General features: G+C 39.2%; 2 protein-coding genes across 2 annotated transcripts; one reads left to right on the top strand and one right to left on the bottom strand.

Moving 5' to 3' along the window:
• Nucleotides 1-360: 360 nt before the first annotated feature.
• oaz1b (ornithine decarboxylase antizyme 1b) lies at nt 361-8,762 on the bottom strand. Its single transcript, XM_066710566.1, is given in 6 exon segments — nt 361-1,406; nt 2,572-2,657; nt 3,460-3,632; nt 6,450-6,536; nt 6,538-6,589; nt 8,524-8,762. Coding segments are annotated over 6 exon segments (654 nt in total). The 5' UTR covers nt 8,649-8,762; the 3' UTR covers nt 361-1,275.
• A 3,080-nt stretch (nt 8,763-11,842) lies between these two features.
• Nucleotides 11,843-14,530, top strand: mboat4 (membrane bound O-acyltransferase domain containing 4). The gene is made up of 3 exons (XM_066711697.1): nt 11,843-11,964; nt 12,511-12,735; nt 13,558-14,530. The coding sequence occupies exons 1-3, from the start codon at nt 11,843-11,845 to the stop codon at nt 14,528-14,530; spliced, it is 1,320 nt and encodes a 439-aa protein (XP_066567794.1).
• The last annotated feature ends 2,570 nt before the right edge of the window (nt 14,531-17,100 follow it).

The following is a 17,100-nucleotide window of genomic DNA, read 5'->3' as shown; positions in this document are numbered from 1 at the left end:
CTCAATTTAAGTTCACCCACCTTTTTGTTTCAGGGCATCTATTCTTGGGCCTGGAAATCACCCATTAATTTGCGTTTTATCTTTTGTCAAAGTAAACATCAGAAACGGTTTATAGAAAGCAAAGTGTGCCCCCTAGAGGCTATTCACTGTAAGTGCCAGGTTGTAAATAAACATCATCCTGGATTAAGTTTGCATGATTTCTGAAACAAAATCTCACTGGTGTCTGTTTTTTCAGTGGCACCTCCACGTTAAATAACAGAAAATTGTGATAAATGAGAGACCTACAAATGTGATGTAATCTTCCTATCCGTGAAGAGTCTGTCTGGGGTGAGGAACAAACAATAAGTCAAAAAGAACAGGTACATTTTGTAATCTTTTATTATCACAGAAGCACAGTAATAAAGGTACCAGTATGCCGTATCTTCATACGTCTCAAAACTAATAAAATAAACGGGAAAAACAAAACAAATAAAACAGTCAAGGAATGCCAGACGATTCCAATTGGAGTACAGCATGGAGAAAACTGCTAAGAATGTCAATCACATTGTACACTCACAAGAAATAATAAAAAAGAAAAGCTTTGGGATCATTGAACCTTTTGAAAACACTCATACTTTAAAACCTTTCCTGATATAGAAGAAAGTTAAGCAGGCAAATATTTTGCACATACAGGATTGCATTCAAACAGACATCCATTTCAGCTCTCCACTCCCATTTCTTAGGTTTGATTTTGCAGCAAAAACAAATAAAACTGTCAGGCTGCGAGAATAGCCATAGCACTGAAGAAAATAGAAGCCACAACAGAAAGCATTTTCAATATGTCTCAGTGCAAAGAGTAAACCAAAGTACACTGTAAAAGTAATCGTTTGGGGCAAGATTTGCATTTAGTTTTTTTTTTTTTTTTTTTTTTTTTTAATTTATAGAAGCCAATAAGGGCAAAAGAGACTGAACACTCAAGTGTAAACCTATTGACTATTTTATTTTATTTTGTACATTCAACAAAAGCAAGAGTGTCGTCTTCAAGTTGTTCTTTCATAGGAGAATCACGATAAGCTGATGGAGTTGATGCTTTCCAAAGATAAAATGCATTATACTTTTTTTTTTTCTTTTTACGTTTATCAACCAAGCTTCAAACAAAAAACACAAACAAAAAAAACAAACATCTGATGAGACTGAAAATGATCTAAAACAACAGGCTGCTTTGAAACACAAAAGCACAGAAGGCCAAAAGCACTGGGGGGGGGGGGTCCCAAAAAACAATATGGAGGGGTTGCATTATTCTTCATCAGATGAATCATTGTCGAACGTATAAGCCATAAAGAACACATCCGGTCTAGGAGGGATGAGGGCATGGCCTGGTTTCACAACCTCGAAGCCCAGAAAGCTGAAGGTCCGCAGCAGTTTAGCTGAAAACAGAAAATAAAGGTTGATCTGGAATGCAGTTATGATGAGACAGGATTTTAGTATTCAGTACATATGCAAATTAGAACAGAAATACTTGTTCTTTTTTTAGTTTCTATAAAAGATAAACCACAAGAAACTATGTAAGGTGACAATTTATTTGTCCACAGTTGTTTGGCTTTCAAAGATACCAGATAACAGGGTGATGCAAGAAACAATAGCTGCCTCTGTACTTCCATAAGGTATGGCAAGTATCACAGCAAGCCACCATTTTATAGTTTGCATTCCTATATTAAAATGTGTCCTTCAGTGTTTCACACACAATTTACATGTTCCAGCTTTTAAGAAAAAAAAAAAAGGAAGAGGAATTGAAGGCGTGTCAGAGCTGTAGAGCACACGTACATTTTTACAAATCGTGTGGTAAAATAAAAGCACATCTTCATGCATCACTTATGCAACTCTCTATAGTTACAAAGCGGTAATGTTATTTAATATTACTTGCATTTGATGGAAGACAAAATATTTCACTATTCATAATAATAATAATTATATAATATTAATATGAAGAAAACTCTGGCACCAATAGCCATAGAAACTTTTGCAAAAGTTGCATCAGATTAGCTACAGAAAGGTAGTTAGTCTCAATAAATGTACAATTCTGACAAAAGAGGAAGGAGTATGAATTATTTGAGCAGTAAAACAAGCAAAGTTGTGTTGTATTGCATGTATACATTTCTACAGCATTTCCTTGGAGACTCCATTAATTGTATTTCTTCAATGTCTCGTGTACTGCTATACACTTATATCATGTTAATTACATGTGACTTGCAGTGTTATCCCTGTATATGAAAGTTGCTGTTTTGCATATGGTTTGTAACCATTCCAAGTCGCCTGGGATACAATAAAAAAAAAAAATTATATATATATACACATACATATATACACACACACACACACAATACAAATGGTGCTACAGTTGCAACCCATATGGGTATTACAAATACCAGAATACTTGCAGAAGACATTCTGGCAAAATATGACTAATTGAAAACTACTAAAATAAATCCACTAAATCAGATTCTGCCTGCAATATCCCTGCAACAATGGGAAAGTTAAGGTTCATTTTCCCTCCCTCCCTCCCTCCCTCGCTGTAAGAGCTTCAGTACATACCTCGATCTTCTCTGTTCTTGTAAAAGCAAACAAAAACACTGACAACTTTCAGATGTTCTTCAGCGTACTCCAGGAGGGCAGCAAAGCTGTGCAATCACAACAAGACAACATTACACCTTGACTTCTCCTTCACACACGAACAGTAACTGCAGTACAGAATTATACACAGTACATGAGAAAGACAGAGCGCAACAAATTAAATGCACAAATGAGAAAAAGGACTCGAGAACAGCACGGGTAGGAGTTTTATCACTAGTCTAATCTATTGCAGAAGACAAAATGAAACTGGGTCACTAACTCGGTAATGCCACAAGACTACCCACTGCGGTAGGTTTGTTCCTCTGAAACTAAAGAGGGCGCTGGTGAGTAGCCAGGTGACATTTGCGTAACTTTCCAGATCCTGGTGTTTGTCTTGAGGTTGGTTCATTAATAATTTATTAATAAGCTACATCCCTCCAGTGTAGAAGTGTAGTCTTGAATTACCCCTCATTCCTCTTTACACAATAGATTCAACTGACAGGAAAAACAGATTAATTTTTCCACGAGACACTTGTGTTTTTAAAAGGCAGAAAGATACTTTAACCAAATTGGTGTTTGTTTTTTACCCCCTTCTTCTTCATCTTAACAAAGACCACATTCATCATTTTTTCCCCCAGAAACTTCAAAGATGATCCACCTTTTTCTAAAGAACTGGTTCACTAGTCTCATGTGCCGATGCTTCTATTTATACAAGATTTAATGTAATGATTATGTATCATTAACTTTGTCTAAAATCAACTTTATGTCCAACAGATCTCAAAACAACTGAAACGCATTGATTTCGACTTCGGTCGTGATATTTCAAATCCATTCCCCTGGATCAGTACGTCCCTCAGTTGTCACACTCACCTGTCCTTGCTGCCCTCCGGTAGCACATCCCACGGTACTTCCACATACAAGTTGTTGTCATTCAGCACTGCGTCCCACTGGATCACCTTGGAGTGGGTGGGTCGGCTCTGGAAATGGAGAAGCCGTGGATGCCCATTCCCGGCCGGTTCCTCTGTAACAGTGAGCTTCTTATCCTGGAAAAAAAAAAAAAGACAAAGAAAGCCAACGTCAGTCTGAGGGGCCTCCCGGATTTCCACATCAAATAGAAGACAAAGCTCTTTAAGTCGAGGCAACGCAATTCTGCGCAGCAATTATAGAAAAGATAAAAGAAAAACCCCAACATAAAGAACAATGTAGATATCACACTGCAGAGGGACTGCACCATTTTTTAAACTGAATAGGGTTTAAAAAAAACAAAACACAAAACACATTAAATGCTATGATAAAGTAATTCTTTTTTTTCTCTTAATTTTTATGACAACCACAAAAGTCTGTTCAATCTCCAAACCACATATCAGACAGATCGAACTACCAGTTGTATATGTCATAATAACTGAAATTAACTAATATTGTCACAGAAATAAGGGCAGCTCAATTAAAATGTCAAAGCCATGGTTTTGGTTTCTTTTCTTTTTTATTTCAACCACAATTCCCCTCCTACACACACTTACAGAATGCATGCACCAGCTCCATCTACAATGGATGCACACATAAATACATATATCCTGTACACCAGGACTGAGCAGATTAAAGCAGCGGGCAGTAATCTATCTGGAATGCTTTTGAAACACCCATCTCAGTCAATTATAAATCAAAAGGAGATTTCAAAAGATTAGGCTTTTCCAAAAAACGATGCGTCTTTGTGGGAAACACAACAGCATTCGAATAATCCACAGAATCGAACTTCTATTGCATTCAAGTTCAAAAGATTGAAAAGCACATGCATGCAAAAGGGTGTTTTCTTTAAACCTTCAACAAACTAAATGGGTTCTGGGGTAGACTGTGTTTGTGAAGTGAAAACAGTAGGAATTGTAAACCAAGATAATGATGTATTCAAACAAATGTCACTAAAAGACAAACAAGCAAACAAAACAAACCCTGAAAGTTAAATATTTCACGTATTTAAAAATGCAAGAGTCTCATTACTTGCAAATTCAGGCGATAAGAGACCACAGGCGAGTAAAACAAGATTACCCATTGGATATCTGAATCATTTACACAATATCAAAGCCACAGATGTCCATGTGGACTTTGTGTGGGTTTTAGAGATGTGGCGTATGTGTAAAAATAGGAGCAAATAGATCAAACACAAATTATATTTTAATCCACTTTTGAACCGCAGCTCATGCACAGCTATGCAAAGACCCCTTGAACCCAACTATCCAAATACACAAAAACAGCTTTTACCATATTGCTTCGCCGATTTTGCAAACGCATACGCATTACTTCCACCTTGCCTTGCTGGTCACTCCACTCCATCCTCAAGACGCATTTTGACAAGCGTCGTATCTGCAGACCACCATGGCTCCAAAGCTTCCCACGTTTTAACCAGTAAACTGTACCGGGAGGCATCAAGCCATTTGTTTTCTTGCCAAGAGAATTGAGAACGACATACTTGGACGAAGTGGGTACTTTGATCCACATGTTTCTTCCTAGGTGGAGGGTTTCCCAAAAACTACACAAGATCAGCAGGGATACACGGACATTGGGCTTCAAGGCATTCAAGATGGAAAACAGGAGACACTTCTTCACACAGAGTCGCCACAATTTGGAACAAACTCCCCAGCGATGTGGTTGAAGTGACAACTTGGGAACATTCAAAAATAGACTGGATAGGATCCTTGGATCACTTAGTTATTAATGGACACCAAACAAGCATGATGGGTCGAATGGCCTCCTTTCCATTGGACACGTTCTTATGTTCTTAACTAGGTGTGGTTTCTCCTCTGCAAGCTGTTCCAGGGCATCTTACCACACGTTGTTCATTGTAATCAGGTCATAATACGCTTTTGTTCAGGTTTGCATTTAAATTCTAAGATGGCTTACAAGACCAATTCTTCTTCTGTTCTTCAGTTCTAGAACAATTACTCTACAGAATGCCAGATGCAAATAAGCCACTGACCACCAAAGGCTCTGGGTATATTTTCAGCTTTCACAAAAAAACAAATGTGGGTCGAGGTTTAAGATCGGATACAAGTTTCCCAGCTTCTATGCCGACGATGGACGGTTTGCTTTGAATTCTCCAAGCAAGACAAATAAGCATTTGAGCAAAAAAGCAGAGGATAAAAAAAAGTCACTCTCTCGTATTTCAGACAGCATCTAACACTCCTATTGGACAGTCTTACAATATCAGTATTGTTAGGCAAGCGCTCATGATCGCAGACACTGTCCATTCACAGCTCATGTGTTTGCACTCAGAGATCTGTAGGAGTCACATGAAAGGATGTGGTTAAACAAGCGTGACGAAAAGTTTTGTTTTATTTTGGCGATGTCCTCTCTGGGTAATAAATTTAACTGCATTTGGCAGAACACAATCATCACCCTGTTCACTTGCTGATTTATTATTTTGCCGCCGCCGTTTTGCATGTTGCCTTCATGCAGGCTGTGTGCAGAAGCTCTCAATAGTTTACTGTTCTTCCCTGAAAGGTCATTAACCATAAGGTTGGTCATTTCATTTCTGTATCTTGAACAGCCAGTGATGCTCAGATTAGAGAGGTGGATATCATTTCATAAATAAGAAATGGCATTCTATAAATAATTGATTGCACAAGATTACCTGCTTAAGATACATGCAAACATTCAGATAAAAGGTTTTCAGTTCACACAATCACAAGAATTTGCAAGTATGCCAGCAAAAGAAGTGACACGTATAGAATTATAAATTGCAAACCCTTCTAGTGATACTTTAAGCAGGTAAGGATGTGCACAACCCTGTAAAAACCCACCTGGGCTGCAGCTTCAAGGACCAAAGAATTACACAATTAGTACATTGTGACAAAGGTGGTTCGTACCGAGTGCAGCAGCCGAGCTGAAGAAGTGTGATCCCGTTGACCATTCCCTCGCCCACCTGGGATCTTCAGGGGTGGGAGAGGGGCATCAGGAGCACCACAGAGGCCCCGGACCGCGGGTACTGCTACAGTGCAGGGACAGCCTGCAAAACAACACGGCGATTACTATTTTAATTAATTCACATCCCACCCCACTACTAGTGCCTCAATAGGGCTCTCCAGCATTTTATTAATCATTCTGCTGATTTAATCTCAGCAAGCCGTTAGATTTTTAGTATTCCTTACAGGGCTTTTTGGTAACGTTCTCGCCTGGCAGAGTTCAGATTTAATTGATTTATAGACAGGCCAATAAGTCCTTGTCAACTCTTCAAGTTATCGAGGACCGCTCCAATGTTGGAGACACTTGAGATTTGTCCACCAGCAAATAATTCATGTGAACTTTAAAATCCTTTGTTTGCAAGTCCCCCGCTAGCTCTGCATCAAGTATTACACTCAAAACCATATTCATTTATATGCTAAATCTGAAAACGTCTCTATTACAATGCATATGGCACAGAAAACGAGAACAGCACTACCTACCATGGCAACATACAGGATGGTGTAGGATAGATGCATTAAAAATCATTAAATAACTAATCGATATTTGGGCCTGTGTTACAATAAACTGATTGTGATGCTTAATAAGATTAATATAAATGGATATTTATATAAAGATATTAAATAAAATGTCAACACTATCAAGTGTAAATATAGATTAAAAAAAATAGATTTCGGATAGGTCATAATAAAAACAAGATAAATCATTATATAGGGGTAGTGACAAACAGTGCAGTTTAAAAAGTTGATGGGTATTAAAAAGCTTTAGAAATTAATCTTAGAACAGAAAATAGCAATGGCAAATAACTGGTAGTAGGAATGGACTGAGATATGCCTGGATATAAACGTTCCCATCAACAGTGATATATTAGGAATAGAAAATAAATAATGCATTAAATAATACAAGATGGTATAATTGTAATTTTCAGTCCCAGTGCTTTCGTATTCAATTATATATCTATATTAAAATGTGCATTTTGTTCTTGTTTTAAATCGAAAATAAACCGGACGTGACGTATCTAATAATGTATTGATTTATTTTCCATCCATCATTGTTTCCAAATACTCTTCCTTATATGAAAAATATAATACAACGTGTTTTTAATTAGTTTACCTCAAGTGCAATAATAAATGTCATTAAATTTAACTTGAGGACTTGGTAGATAAGGATTTCTTACACGTACAGTAAAATTAGTCACAGAAACAAGTGACGTGAAAGGAGGAAGTAAGTATAAGACGTAGTAGTATTGGTCGCGTTCGTGAAGCGCAGATCCCCACAGTTCTGCGCAGATCTGCGCGGCTCCACCAATGGGATCGCTGGGATTCGACAAGTCTGCGCTACACGAACGCTACCATTGTGACGTAGCTTCTAGCTTTCTTCAAGAAGGACCAGGCCTTGACATATAAGTAGAATCAGACTGATAAGAAACCAGATTAGAAATAAAAACACAATACAGATGGTGCGGAAAAAAACACGTCCATTTATTAAATATTTATTTCAGACAATATCAGTCAGGTGTCAGTCAGTGTATATGATCTAACCGTATCTATAACTTACCTGAACACGGCCTGTTTTTATCAACACAAACTTACATTAAATATACACCATACTATTTTTAATATATTTAGTTATAAACTGTGGTCAGCAGCTAAACAGCTTCATACTTCACAGCCAGTATCGTTTAACGTGTTTAATAAGGGATTCTCGTTTTCAGTGTGACGTAGTCTGTATTAATAAGGAAGAGGTTTAATATGATTATGAGGGCCTTATTTTCACTTCATAAAAATACGGGACACGAAATAACGGTTTGCATTTCAGCCAGTTTTCCAAAACCATTAAACGACAGCCTGGTGTTAAATAAACACGTAATCCGTGACATTGTGATTTTAGACACTGTATCCCCCCCCCAAAAAACACAAAAAAAAACATTAAAAAAAAAAAAAAACACCCGCCCCCACTGCTTTTTTCAGCTTTACTTACTTGTCCATCATGTCACCAGTACTACTACTCAAAGCGGCCATGGTGCTCTGAAATTGTTGTTTTCCTTCTTTCTCTCGGGCAAAGCAATGACTGTTTAGGATCCGCTGGAGGTTGGATTTTACCATCCGGCCTCGGTGAGGGGACCGACGGGCTGACTCTTCAGGGCGATGGTCGACGGGGAATGAAGCTGCTGGGACTGGAGATGGGTCTCAAAAACTCCGAGCGGCGGCTGCGAGAAAAACAAGCAGCGCTGTCATCCAGGGAGGGGAGGACGCTGGGCAGCAGGGGGGCGTTTTCACCAGCGTGGAAAAGTACTGGGACTCCCTGGTACAGAGGCGGCTGCTGTCGGTACTGCACCCCAGTCCGCTGGAGCGGGGGTGTCATCTTCTTTAACAGCACCGCGCACAGGGGTGTCGGGCTCCGGTCCTGGGGGGCCGCAGTGTCTGCTGGGTCTCGTTCCGGCCCAGCTCTGGTCTCCTTAATTGGTCTAATTAATCAATTAGCTTATTGCACACGTCTCTCTCCTGACTTTTGAGTCATCAACATTTGTATTATTATTTATTTATGTATTTACCAAATATTAGAGCAATACAAAAGTGCAATAATACAGTGCAGTTCAAAGCATAATGCAATTACAAGTTCCAAATTACACACGTGTATAGGAAGATATACAGTAAACACAACATGTAAGTCCTACATCCTAGATTGTAAGCTAATAAGTGCAGACAAGGTGTGAAGTCGTAGTTAAGAGCTAAGGGAAAGGGGGCTGGGGGGAAATAAAAATAAACAACAGGACTAGCAATGCAAAAGCAAGAAGTATGACAAAAACATGATGTAAGTGCAATTCTACAGGAGAGCTGGGCCACACAGGGGAATAAATTACTAAATTACACCTCAGTCTGAATATTAAAGTCATGGGGAGCTCCTTGTGGAACACAAACCAGTAGACACTGTGGCCCCCCAGGACTGGAGTCTGATACTCCTGTACCAGTGTTAAAAATGTTAACCACCATTAAAGAAAAGGGTACCAAGGCACTTTACATGTATGTATGTATGTATGTAAAACTGGATACTCTGTCTTGAAAAATATGCTTTCACTGATTAAACGAGAAATAAGAAAAAGATTAGACAGAAAATAGAGGAGCATCTTAATGAAAACCATATTCTTGGAGATAGTCAACATGGGTTTAGACGAGGCAGATCATGCCTTACTAATTGATTCAAGTTTTTTGAACATGCAATTGCAGCTGTAGATCATGTAAAAGCATATAATATGATATACTTAGATTTTCAAAAAGGTTTTGTTAAGGTTCCACAACAAAGTCTGATCCTCAAATTGGAAGCTGTAGGTATTCAGGGTAATGCAAGTAGATGGATTATGAACTGGTTGATGTAAGGAAACAGAGGGTGTCGATTAGAGGAATACAGTAGTTAGCTAACTTGTCAAATTTGCAGATGATACTAAAATAGGTGGCTCAGCAGATACAATCTCGGCAGCAGGTTATTCAAAGGGAAATATTCAGTTGTGGGCCGACACCTGGCAGATGAAATTCAATGTGGACAAGTGCAAGGTATTACATCCAGGTAATAAAAATGTCCACTATAATTACACTATGGAAGGAATAGAACTAGATGAAGTAACGCATGAGAAAGACCTAGGAGTCTACATGGACTCCTCACTTTCTCCATCCAAACAGTTTGGGGAAGCAATAAAAAAGGCAAACCGGATGTTAGGGTATATTGTCAATAGTGTAGAATTGCGAACAAGGGCAGTAATGTTCAGACTGTACAATGCACTAGTTAGAGCTCATCTGGATACTGTGGACAGTCCTGGGCTCCACACTTCAAGAAAGATATCGCTGCTCTAGAGGCAGTTCAGAGGAGAGCAACCAGACTTATTCCAGGTCTGAAGGGAATGTCCTACTGAGAGACTGAGGGAACTGAACCTTTTCACACTGGAACAGAGGAGACTACATGGGGACTTGATTCAAGTCTTCAAAATCATGAAGGGCATCGACCACATCAAACCAAAGGAGCTTTTCCAGATCAGCAGGGACACACGGACCCGGGGACACAAATGGAAATTGGGCTACAAGGCATTCAAGACAGAAAACAGGAGACACTTCTTCACACAGAGAGGCGTCACAATCTGAACAAACTCCCCAGCGATGTGGCTGAAGCTGAAAGTTTGGGAACATTTAAAAATAGACTTGGATAGGATCCTTGCATCACTTAGATATTGATGGACACCAAACGAGCACGATGGGTCGAATGGCCTCCTCTTGTTTGTAAACTTTCTTATATTCTTATGTTCTAAACCTTTTTTATATATATTTTTAATCAGAAATTAACTTAAACATATATTTTTAATGCTTGGCCACATGTAAAATCTGTACTGCAATCTTAGACCCAACAGGACATAAGAGCAGATTACAAAGCCAATACAAAATTCATCAGTATTTAATCATCTCAGTGGTGGACTTCAAGACTGATCGGAGACGTCTTTAAACCGAAAGCTTCTTGATAGAAAATTAGGAAGTGCCAATGGTTTCCGCTGCTTGATTAAAAATAGTTTCCACACTTTCTTTTCTGACACTAAATTAAGAACACCAATGGTAGCCAATTGAAACATTTTTTTAGACTGTCATCAGCAGGGCAGCCTTAAGAGGGAACCAAAATCACTTTATTAAGAGTGAACATCAAAAATAAGTAAGTGAATAAGTAATTTGGCGACCATATTACAGTCATGATTGTGCCCCAGCAAACACAAAGGGGAGGTAATGGACAGCCAAAGACCTCACTTAACCTTGTTTTCTTGGATTTCTCCTGTTTAAATTACACTAAATGCAATTACCTGCTGGATATGAGGCCATTTCAAACAAACGGCAACAATATCATGCATCAAGTCAAATAGAGAAGAAGGAATTTTCCATAAGGAAACAAAAGCACGATGCCGTGAGTTTTGTGGTGCAAACACTGGCTTGTTGTAAAGCTGAAACAGGAATGGCTCAGAGGAGAAGTCCTGTTAGCTAAGGAGTGCTGGCTACATCTGCCAAATGGACTCTTGAGTAAACAATAGGCAGGGCATTCATGCTTTGCTGGAAAGGAATTTTGATTTAAATTCTAATATTTCAGGGGAAAACCAGTCACAATCACATGACCCTCACATTAGGTTCTACATGTTATAAAACCTCTGTTATTGTTTAAAGAAGCGAATACCTAGGTCATGTGAGGTGAAATATAGTCTATGTGCTAAGGAGTTATTGAAGCAGTAATTATAGTTAACTGTACTAGTACTGGTACATTAAAACAATTTAAAATGAGTTTGATTTGGTGGGTTTTTGACCTTCATCCTCAAATAATGTATCAGTTTTCTGCTGTTCCATTTGCCTTGATATTTTATTGGCTTGGGAGACCAACATGTATATCCCTGATTTACAGGTATGTTGATTTCATGTTTCTTTATATCACTATATAATTGATCTATCCAAAATGGCAGCTAAAAACACGGACAAAGGTTTGTTTAAGACCTAATGAGGTAATAATTAAATAATATATTTAATGCATGCTGTTTGTCTTTATCTTACTGATACAAGACACTGGCTGATCTTGGACTTTATTACAAATTAGGTGAACAATTCTGTATGTTTAAAAGTATGTAATATGGTTACTTTACAAACAAAAAGGTGATATGGCATAGCATAGACCATGTTTTAAAGTGTGACTATTGCTTACTGATGAATGCCTTTCTTTGTTATGTACTGTCTGTAAATAATACATACATTTTTGGTATATCAGATTAAAAATATCAACTTGATTATTTTTACCATTAAACAAATTTTTTCAGCATTATTACATAAAGAACAATTTAAAAAACACACACACACAATGTCTATTTGCCTCCTTCAAGTGTTTCTACAGAAATGTTTCTGGCCGTGCTCAACCCATGATATAAGAATAATGTCATTTTCTTGTTTGTCTTTTCAGGTATATCTATCTCACGTTTGGAGGATGTGTCCTAGCAGTCGTTAGTATGGGCCCGTACTGTCTGATAGTGCTTCTCCCCACAGTCCTTTCTGTAGTGCTCATACATTCATTGTGTGCCCAACACATTCACTCCTGGGTTTTTCTCACACAAATGTCCTGGCAATCCTTCTGGCATTTCACCATCCAGTACAAAGAATACTGGCTGCAGGAGCCTTCAGACACCAGGTAAAGTAGTATAATGTTCAGTGTTGTATTGTGTTTTTAAGTACATTTACTACATGAATACAATTCTGACCTTGTTTCCTCAGATTAGCTGCAGGGGTCCTTGTTTGTTAGGGCAAGTTTTAATCACACTGATTGTGCAGTCAACGTACAAGCTTAACAGTGTACTTGCTTCAATCAGGGTGAATAATAGGCTGTGAAAATTCCCGGAGACATTTTCTGTAGACACTCGCTAGTGAATCACAACCACAGCTCTCTGGATGATGTGCTGAAGAGGCAAGCTTGCCAGGGTGATGCCCAGGAATGCTGAAGTTGCATTCTCAGGGTCTGCATTATTCTCAAAGGGAATTACCCTGCCTGTGGTGAAGTGTTCGCCTGTGCTTAATGTTGCGATTGTGTTGCTGTTTGGTTGCGCCTGGCTCTGGAATGCTCTGCCTTGTTTGTTGCCCGTTGGTGTCTCAGCATGCTTGCTGCCCGGCAAGCAGGAGCGGGAAGTGGCAAACTCCTGGCAGGCCGAGACTGATATGCAGAGGGGGCGGGGGAGTGGATGAGAGCAGAATACGAGGATGGGTCGTTCCTAGGGAGGACAGAATAAACTGTATGCATGCTCGGTTTCGTGTCGTAAAATAAAACGGATTTGGTTGTGAGGTGAGCACTGTGGTTGAGCAAGGGCCTTGGAGCAGTCGTAAAAAGATGTAGTTGCTGATTTCTGTCTTGCCATGTGGGGCAGGACTCTTAACCAAGAGTCTCATGCACCAAATAAGGTGTGCAAATGTACAGTGTGTGTCATACCTACATTTTAAGATTAACTGTCACATTTTTTAGGCTCCTGATTGCTGTTTCCTCATTGATGCTGCTTACCCAGAGAGTGACGTGCCTGTCAATGGATATCCAAGAGGGGAAACTGAGATCTCCGCACTCCGGGACTCAGAGCTCAGCCCCTCTCACTGTTCCTTCATGGCTCCCATACCTGAGCTACACCCTCTACTTCCCCGCCCTGCTCGGAGGTCCCCTCTGCTCTTTCAGCCACTTTAAGGCCTGTGTGGAGCAGATTAGTCTCAGACCTCCTCGGTACCCCCTGGGGGCCATGCTCCGAAAGTTCCTGCTGGTTGTGTCTTTAGAAGGAGCCAAAAAGCTCCTCAGAACCTATTTATTGGAAAACGTCAGGAGTCCGATGCCGCCCAGTGTCCTGGGAAACATTGTGCTAATGTGGACTCTTTCTCTGTGGTACAAAATGAGTTATTACTCCCACTGGGCCCTGAGCGAAGCCCTGAATAACACGGCAGGTCTGGGGTTCAGGGGCTACAGCAGCCAGGGCACCCCTCTGTGGGACGGCTTGTCCGACAGCGATATATGGGCTCTCGAGACGTCCAGCAGGTTATCTGACTTTGCCCGCATGTGGAATAAGACCACCACTATTTGGCTTCGCAGATTGGTGTTCCAGAAGAGCCCGGTCAATCCTCTGCTGCTCACATTTGGCTTTTCGGCCTTGTGGCACGGCCTTCACCCCGGGCAGGTAGTTGGGTTTTTAGGCTGGGCTGCCACTGTGGAAGCGGACTACCGTGTTCATCACTACATAAGCCCACAGCTGGGGTCCACAGTGTGGCGGCTGCTGTATAAATCTCTGAGCTGGGCCCAGACTCAGCTAGTGATAGCCTGTGTGATTCTCACTGTTGAACTGAGATGTCTTTCTTCCATATGGCTGCTTTACAAGACTTCCATTGGTCTGTTTCCGCTAATTTACTGTGTGGCACTGCTTGTCCTGCCAAGAAAACAGCACAATAAAAAACAATGTTAATTAGTCTTGTTTGTTCTCTTCACTTTATACTTTACTTAAAGCATTAGCATGATGTACAACCAGATTTAGCATGTATTGCAGCATCTGTTAACTGAGTGTTGAAAGATGTATGTTAATATTAAACAGTGCTTACATAAACATGGTTCCAATATCCCTCCTGTTTTATTTTTCTGAAATATTCAGGAATGATGTTTCTAAAATAATATTATAAATTATAAATCAATATGTAGTAATTTATTTACAGCAACGTGGAAATACACACAGGAGGCCTACATAGAAGTCAATGTACAGGAAGCATAATTCACCATTTTAAAATAACAGATTTAACATTATAAAATTAATTAATTAACAAACATGTTAAAGATGCTAAGCTTTTAACCTACCTGTTATAATAATGGAAATATAACAAAAGCGTGTGCCGTATATAAAATAAAAATCTTTATCCTGCAGTAACACCGTTAATTAAATGTCACCAGCAGGTGTCAGTACAGGGCCATGAGTGACAGAAAGTGCACCGTTATCTGCAGTGCACACTTAACATTCAATATTTATTTTAAAATTCTCTGGGTGGAAAAGATGTAAATACAGGTCTTATAAATCATAAGCATAAACATGCATACTGTTAAAAATAATAATTAAAAGAATTAGATTCACAAATTATGAGTTACAAATTAACAAACTCAGTTCTCTCATTGCTTCTAGTGAGGTCTTATTTGCCATGCTAACATAAAAGATCCATTTTAACAGCATATATGATGCAAAATAAATTAATAAAGATTACATACATTTACAAATGATATTCCTATATTCTTAGAGAAAATATGAATGATGGGCATTAACTACTGGGTACAGTGGTAGAACAGAAAGCAGCCCAGTTTAGTCAAATAATACATAGTTTAGATTTGTTTTCGTGGAGGAGATTTTGCAACAGAATCAGAGAGACATTGTATATGAGCTCCAACACTGTCCTCCTCTGTGTGACACACTTCTGATCCTCAACCGCAGACTCTGAAAAGCCTGACCGAGGAAACGGAATAATACAGCAAAACCCAGAGCACAGAGACACAATCCTGAGGCCTGAGCGCTGTGGGAATATTCACCCCTGTGAGTGCTTAATCATCGATAATTTTCGTTGTTGATTTTAAGTATGTAATTTCCAACACGACACATCGAATGACTCATTAACAAAGGAAATGCTATTTGCCTAGACAGAGCACACCCTGGCAAGTAATTTTGCAAAACCCTCTGCTTCTTCTTACTTAAACTCCCCCACACAGTGGATATTAGCAGCCCTTTCTGACAGACTAATCAGACTAAAATACTTTTCTTGTACCTTTGTAGCCTAAGATCTTATGACAGGCCCTTACAGAACTGCTTGCGGGCTGGTATTTACTTTCATTCTAGTGTACCATATGGAACAATTTACATGGAATTGTTCCAACACTGCCATTTATTATTTTGTTGTATCAGAAGATTTAATCATCACCTTCAGTATAAGAGCAGCTGCTGTCAGCTTTGCCTTTGAATGTTTCCTCTTCATGTGAACACATGCCAGACGTACATCAAGGCATCACACAGTGGGTCAGGCTGATGAAAGCAGGGCACAGCCTCATGTGTGTAAATGTATACGTGACCTGGAAGAGAGATACTACACATCGAAATCAGTGGAAATATCTTGGGCAGGCCTTCACATGGCAGTGGACTGATAAAGGCTGCTGATGACAATGTATATGAATAAAATAAAATTGAAAAAGATGGGTTTGAGGTTTGAGAATGTAAAAAATATTAAAGGCAAACCTGTTTAACAATAGTGGCAACACTGTCTTATGTAATGCTTTTATTTATTAAATCATCTTACATCTACATACTTTGTGATGCTGTGGATCAGGTCCCTCAATGTGACTGCATTGTAATAAAAATAAAATACAGTAGGTGTTTGGATTCAGGAAAGATGATGTTTGCTAACATGTTCAATTAATTTCAAGCAGAACTACAAAGACTTAAAGAAGTTTAATCACAAAGGCACTTGAGGTTTAGACACCCATTTCCTCAGCATTGCTTCTCCAATTAACTCCATATTCCCACACTGAACAAAGTTAACGAAGGTGTCCCCACTCTGGGTTCACCATTTCTTCTTTTGAAGTTTCTATGCAGCAGATAAAAGACAGAGAAAAGCTTTTCAACACAACAGAATCTGATGAAAGTACAAACACTGATGAAATCTACACCTCGGGGCAGATCTGTTTTAGCTACAAAATAAAGCTGAAACTCGATAAAATGTGATAAACCTGTTCAGAAATGAGACTGAATGGACGTGTGTAACATACAACATGCAGAGCAGGACTAATGTCAGCTCACCCTGTTGTAAGTGTAGTTTGATTTGATGCATGTTCCTACATTGGATTTAAAAACACAAAGATTTGCCTTTCTTAAAGTGGCATGGGTTTGTGAAGCTAGATTATAAAACCTAGTGAAAAAACTGAACTAAATTGGTGTAAGGTTTGAATCATTAGTCAAATTACCACCTACTAACCAAAAATACAAAATGTTAGTAGAAAACGCTCAATGTA

This window comes from Amia ocellicauda, chromosome 8 (genome assembly GCF_036373705.1).
Source record: "Amia ocellicauda isolate fAmiCal2 chromosome 8, fAmiCal2.hap1, whole genome shotgun sequence".
In the NCBI taxonomy this organism is placed as follows: Eukaryota; Metazoa; Chordata; class Actinopteri; order Amiiformes; family Amiidae; genus Amia; species Amia ocellicauda.
The sequence above is the reverse complement of the archived record's forward strand: the minus strand, read 5'-3'. Positions and strand labels throughout refer to the sequence as shown.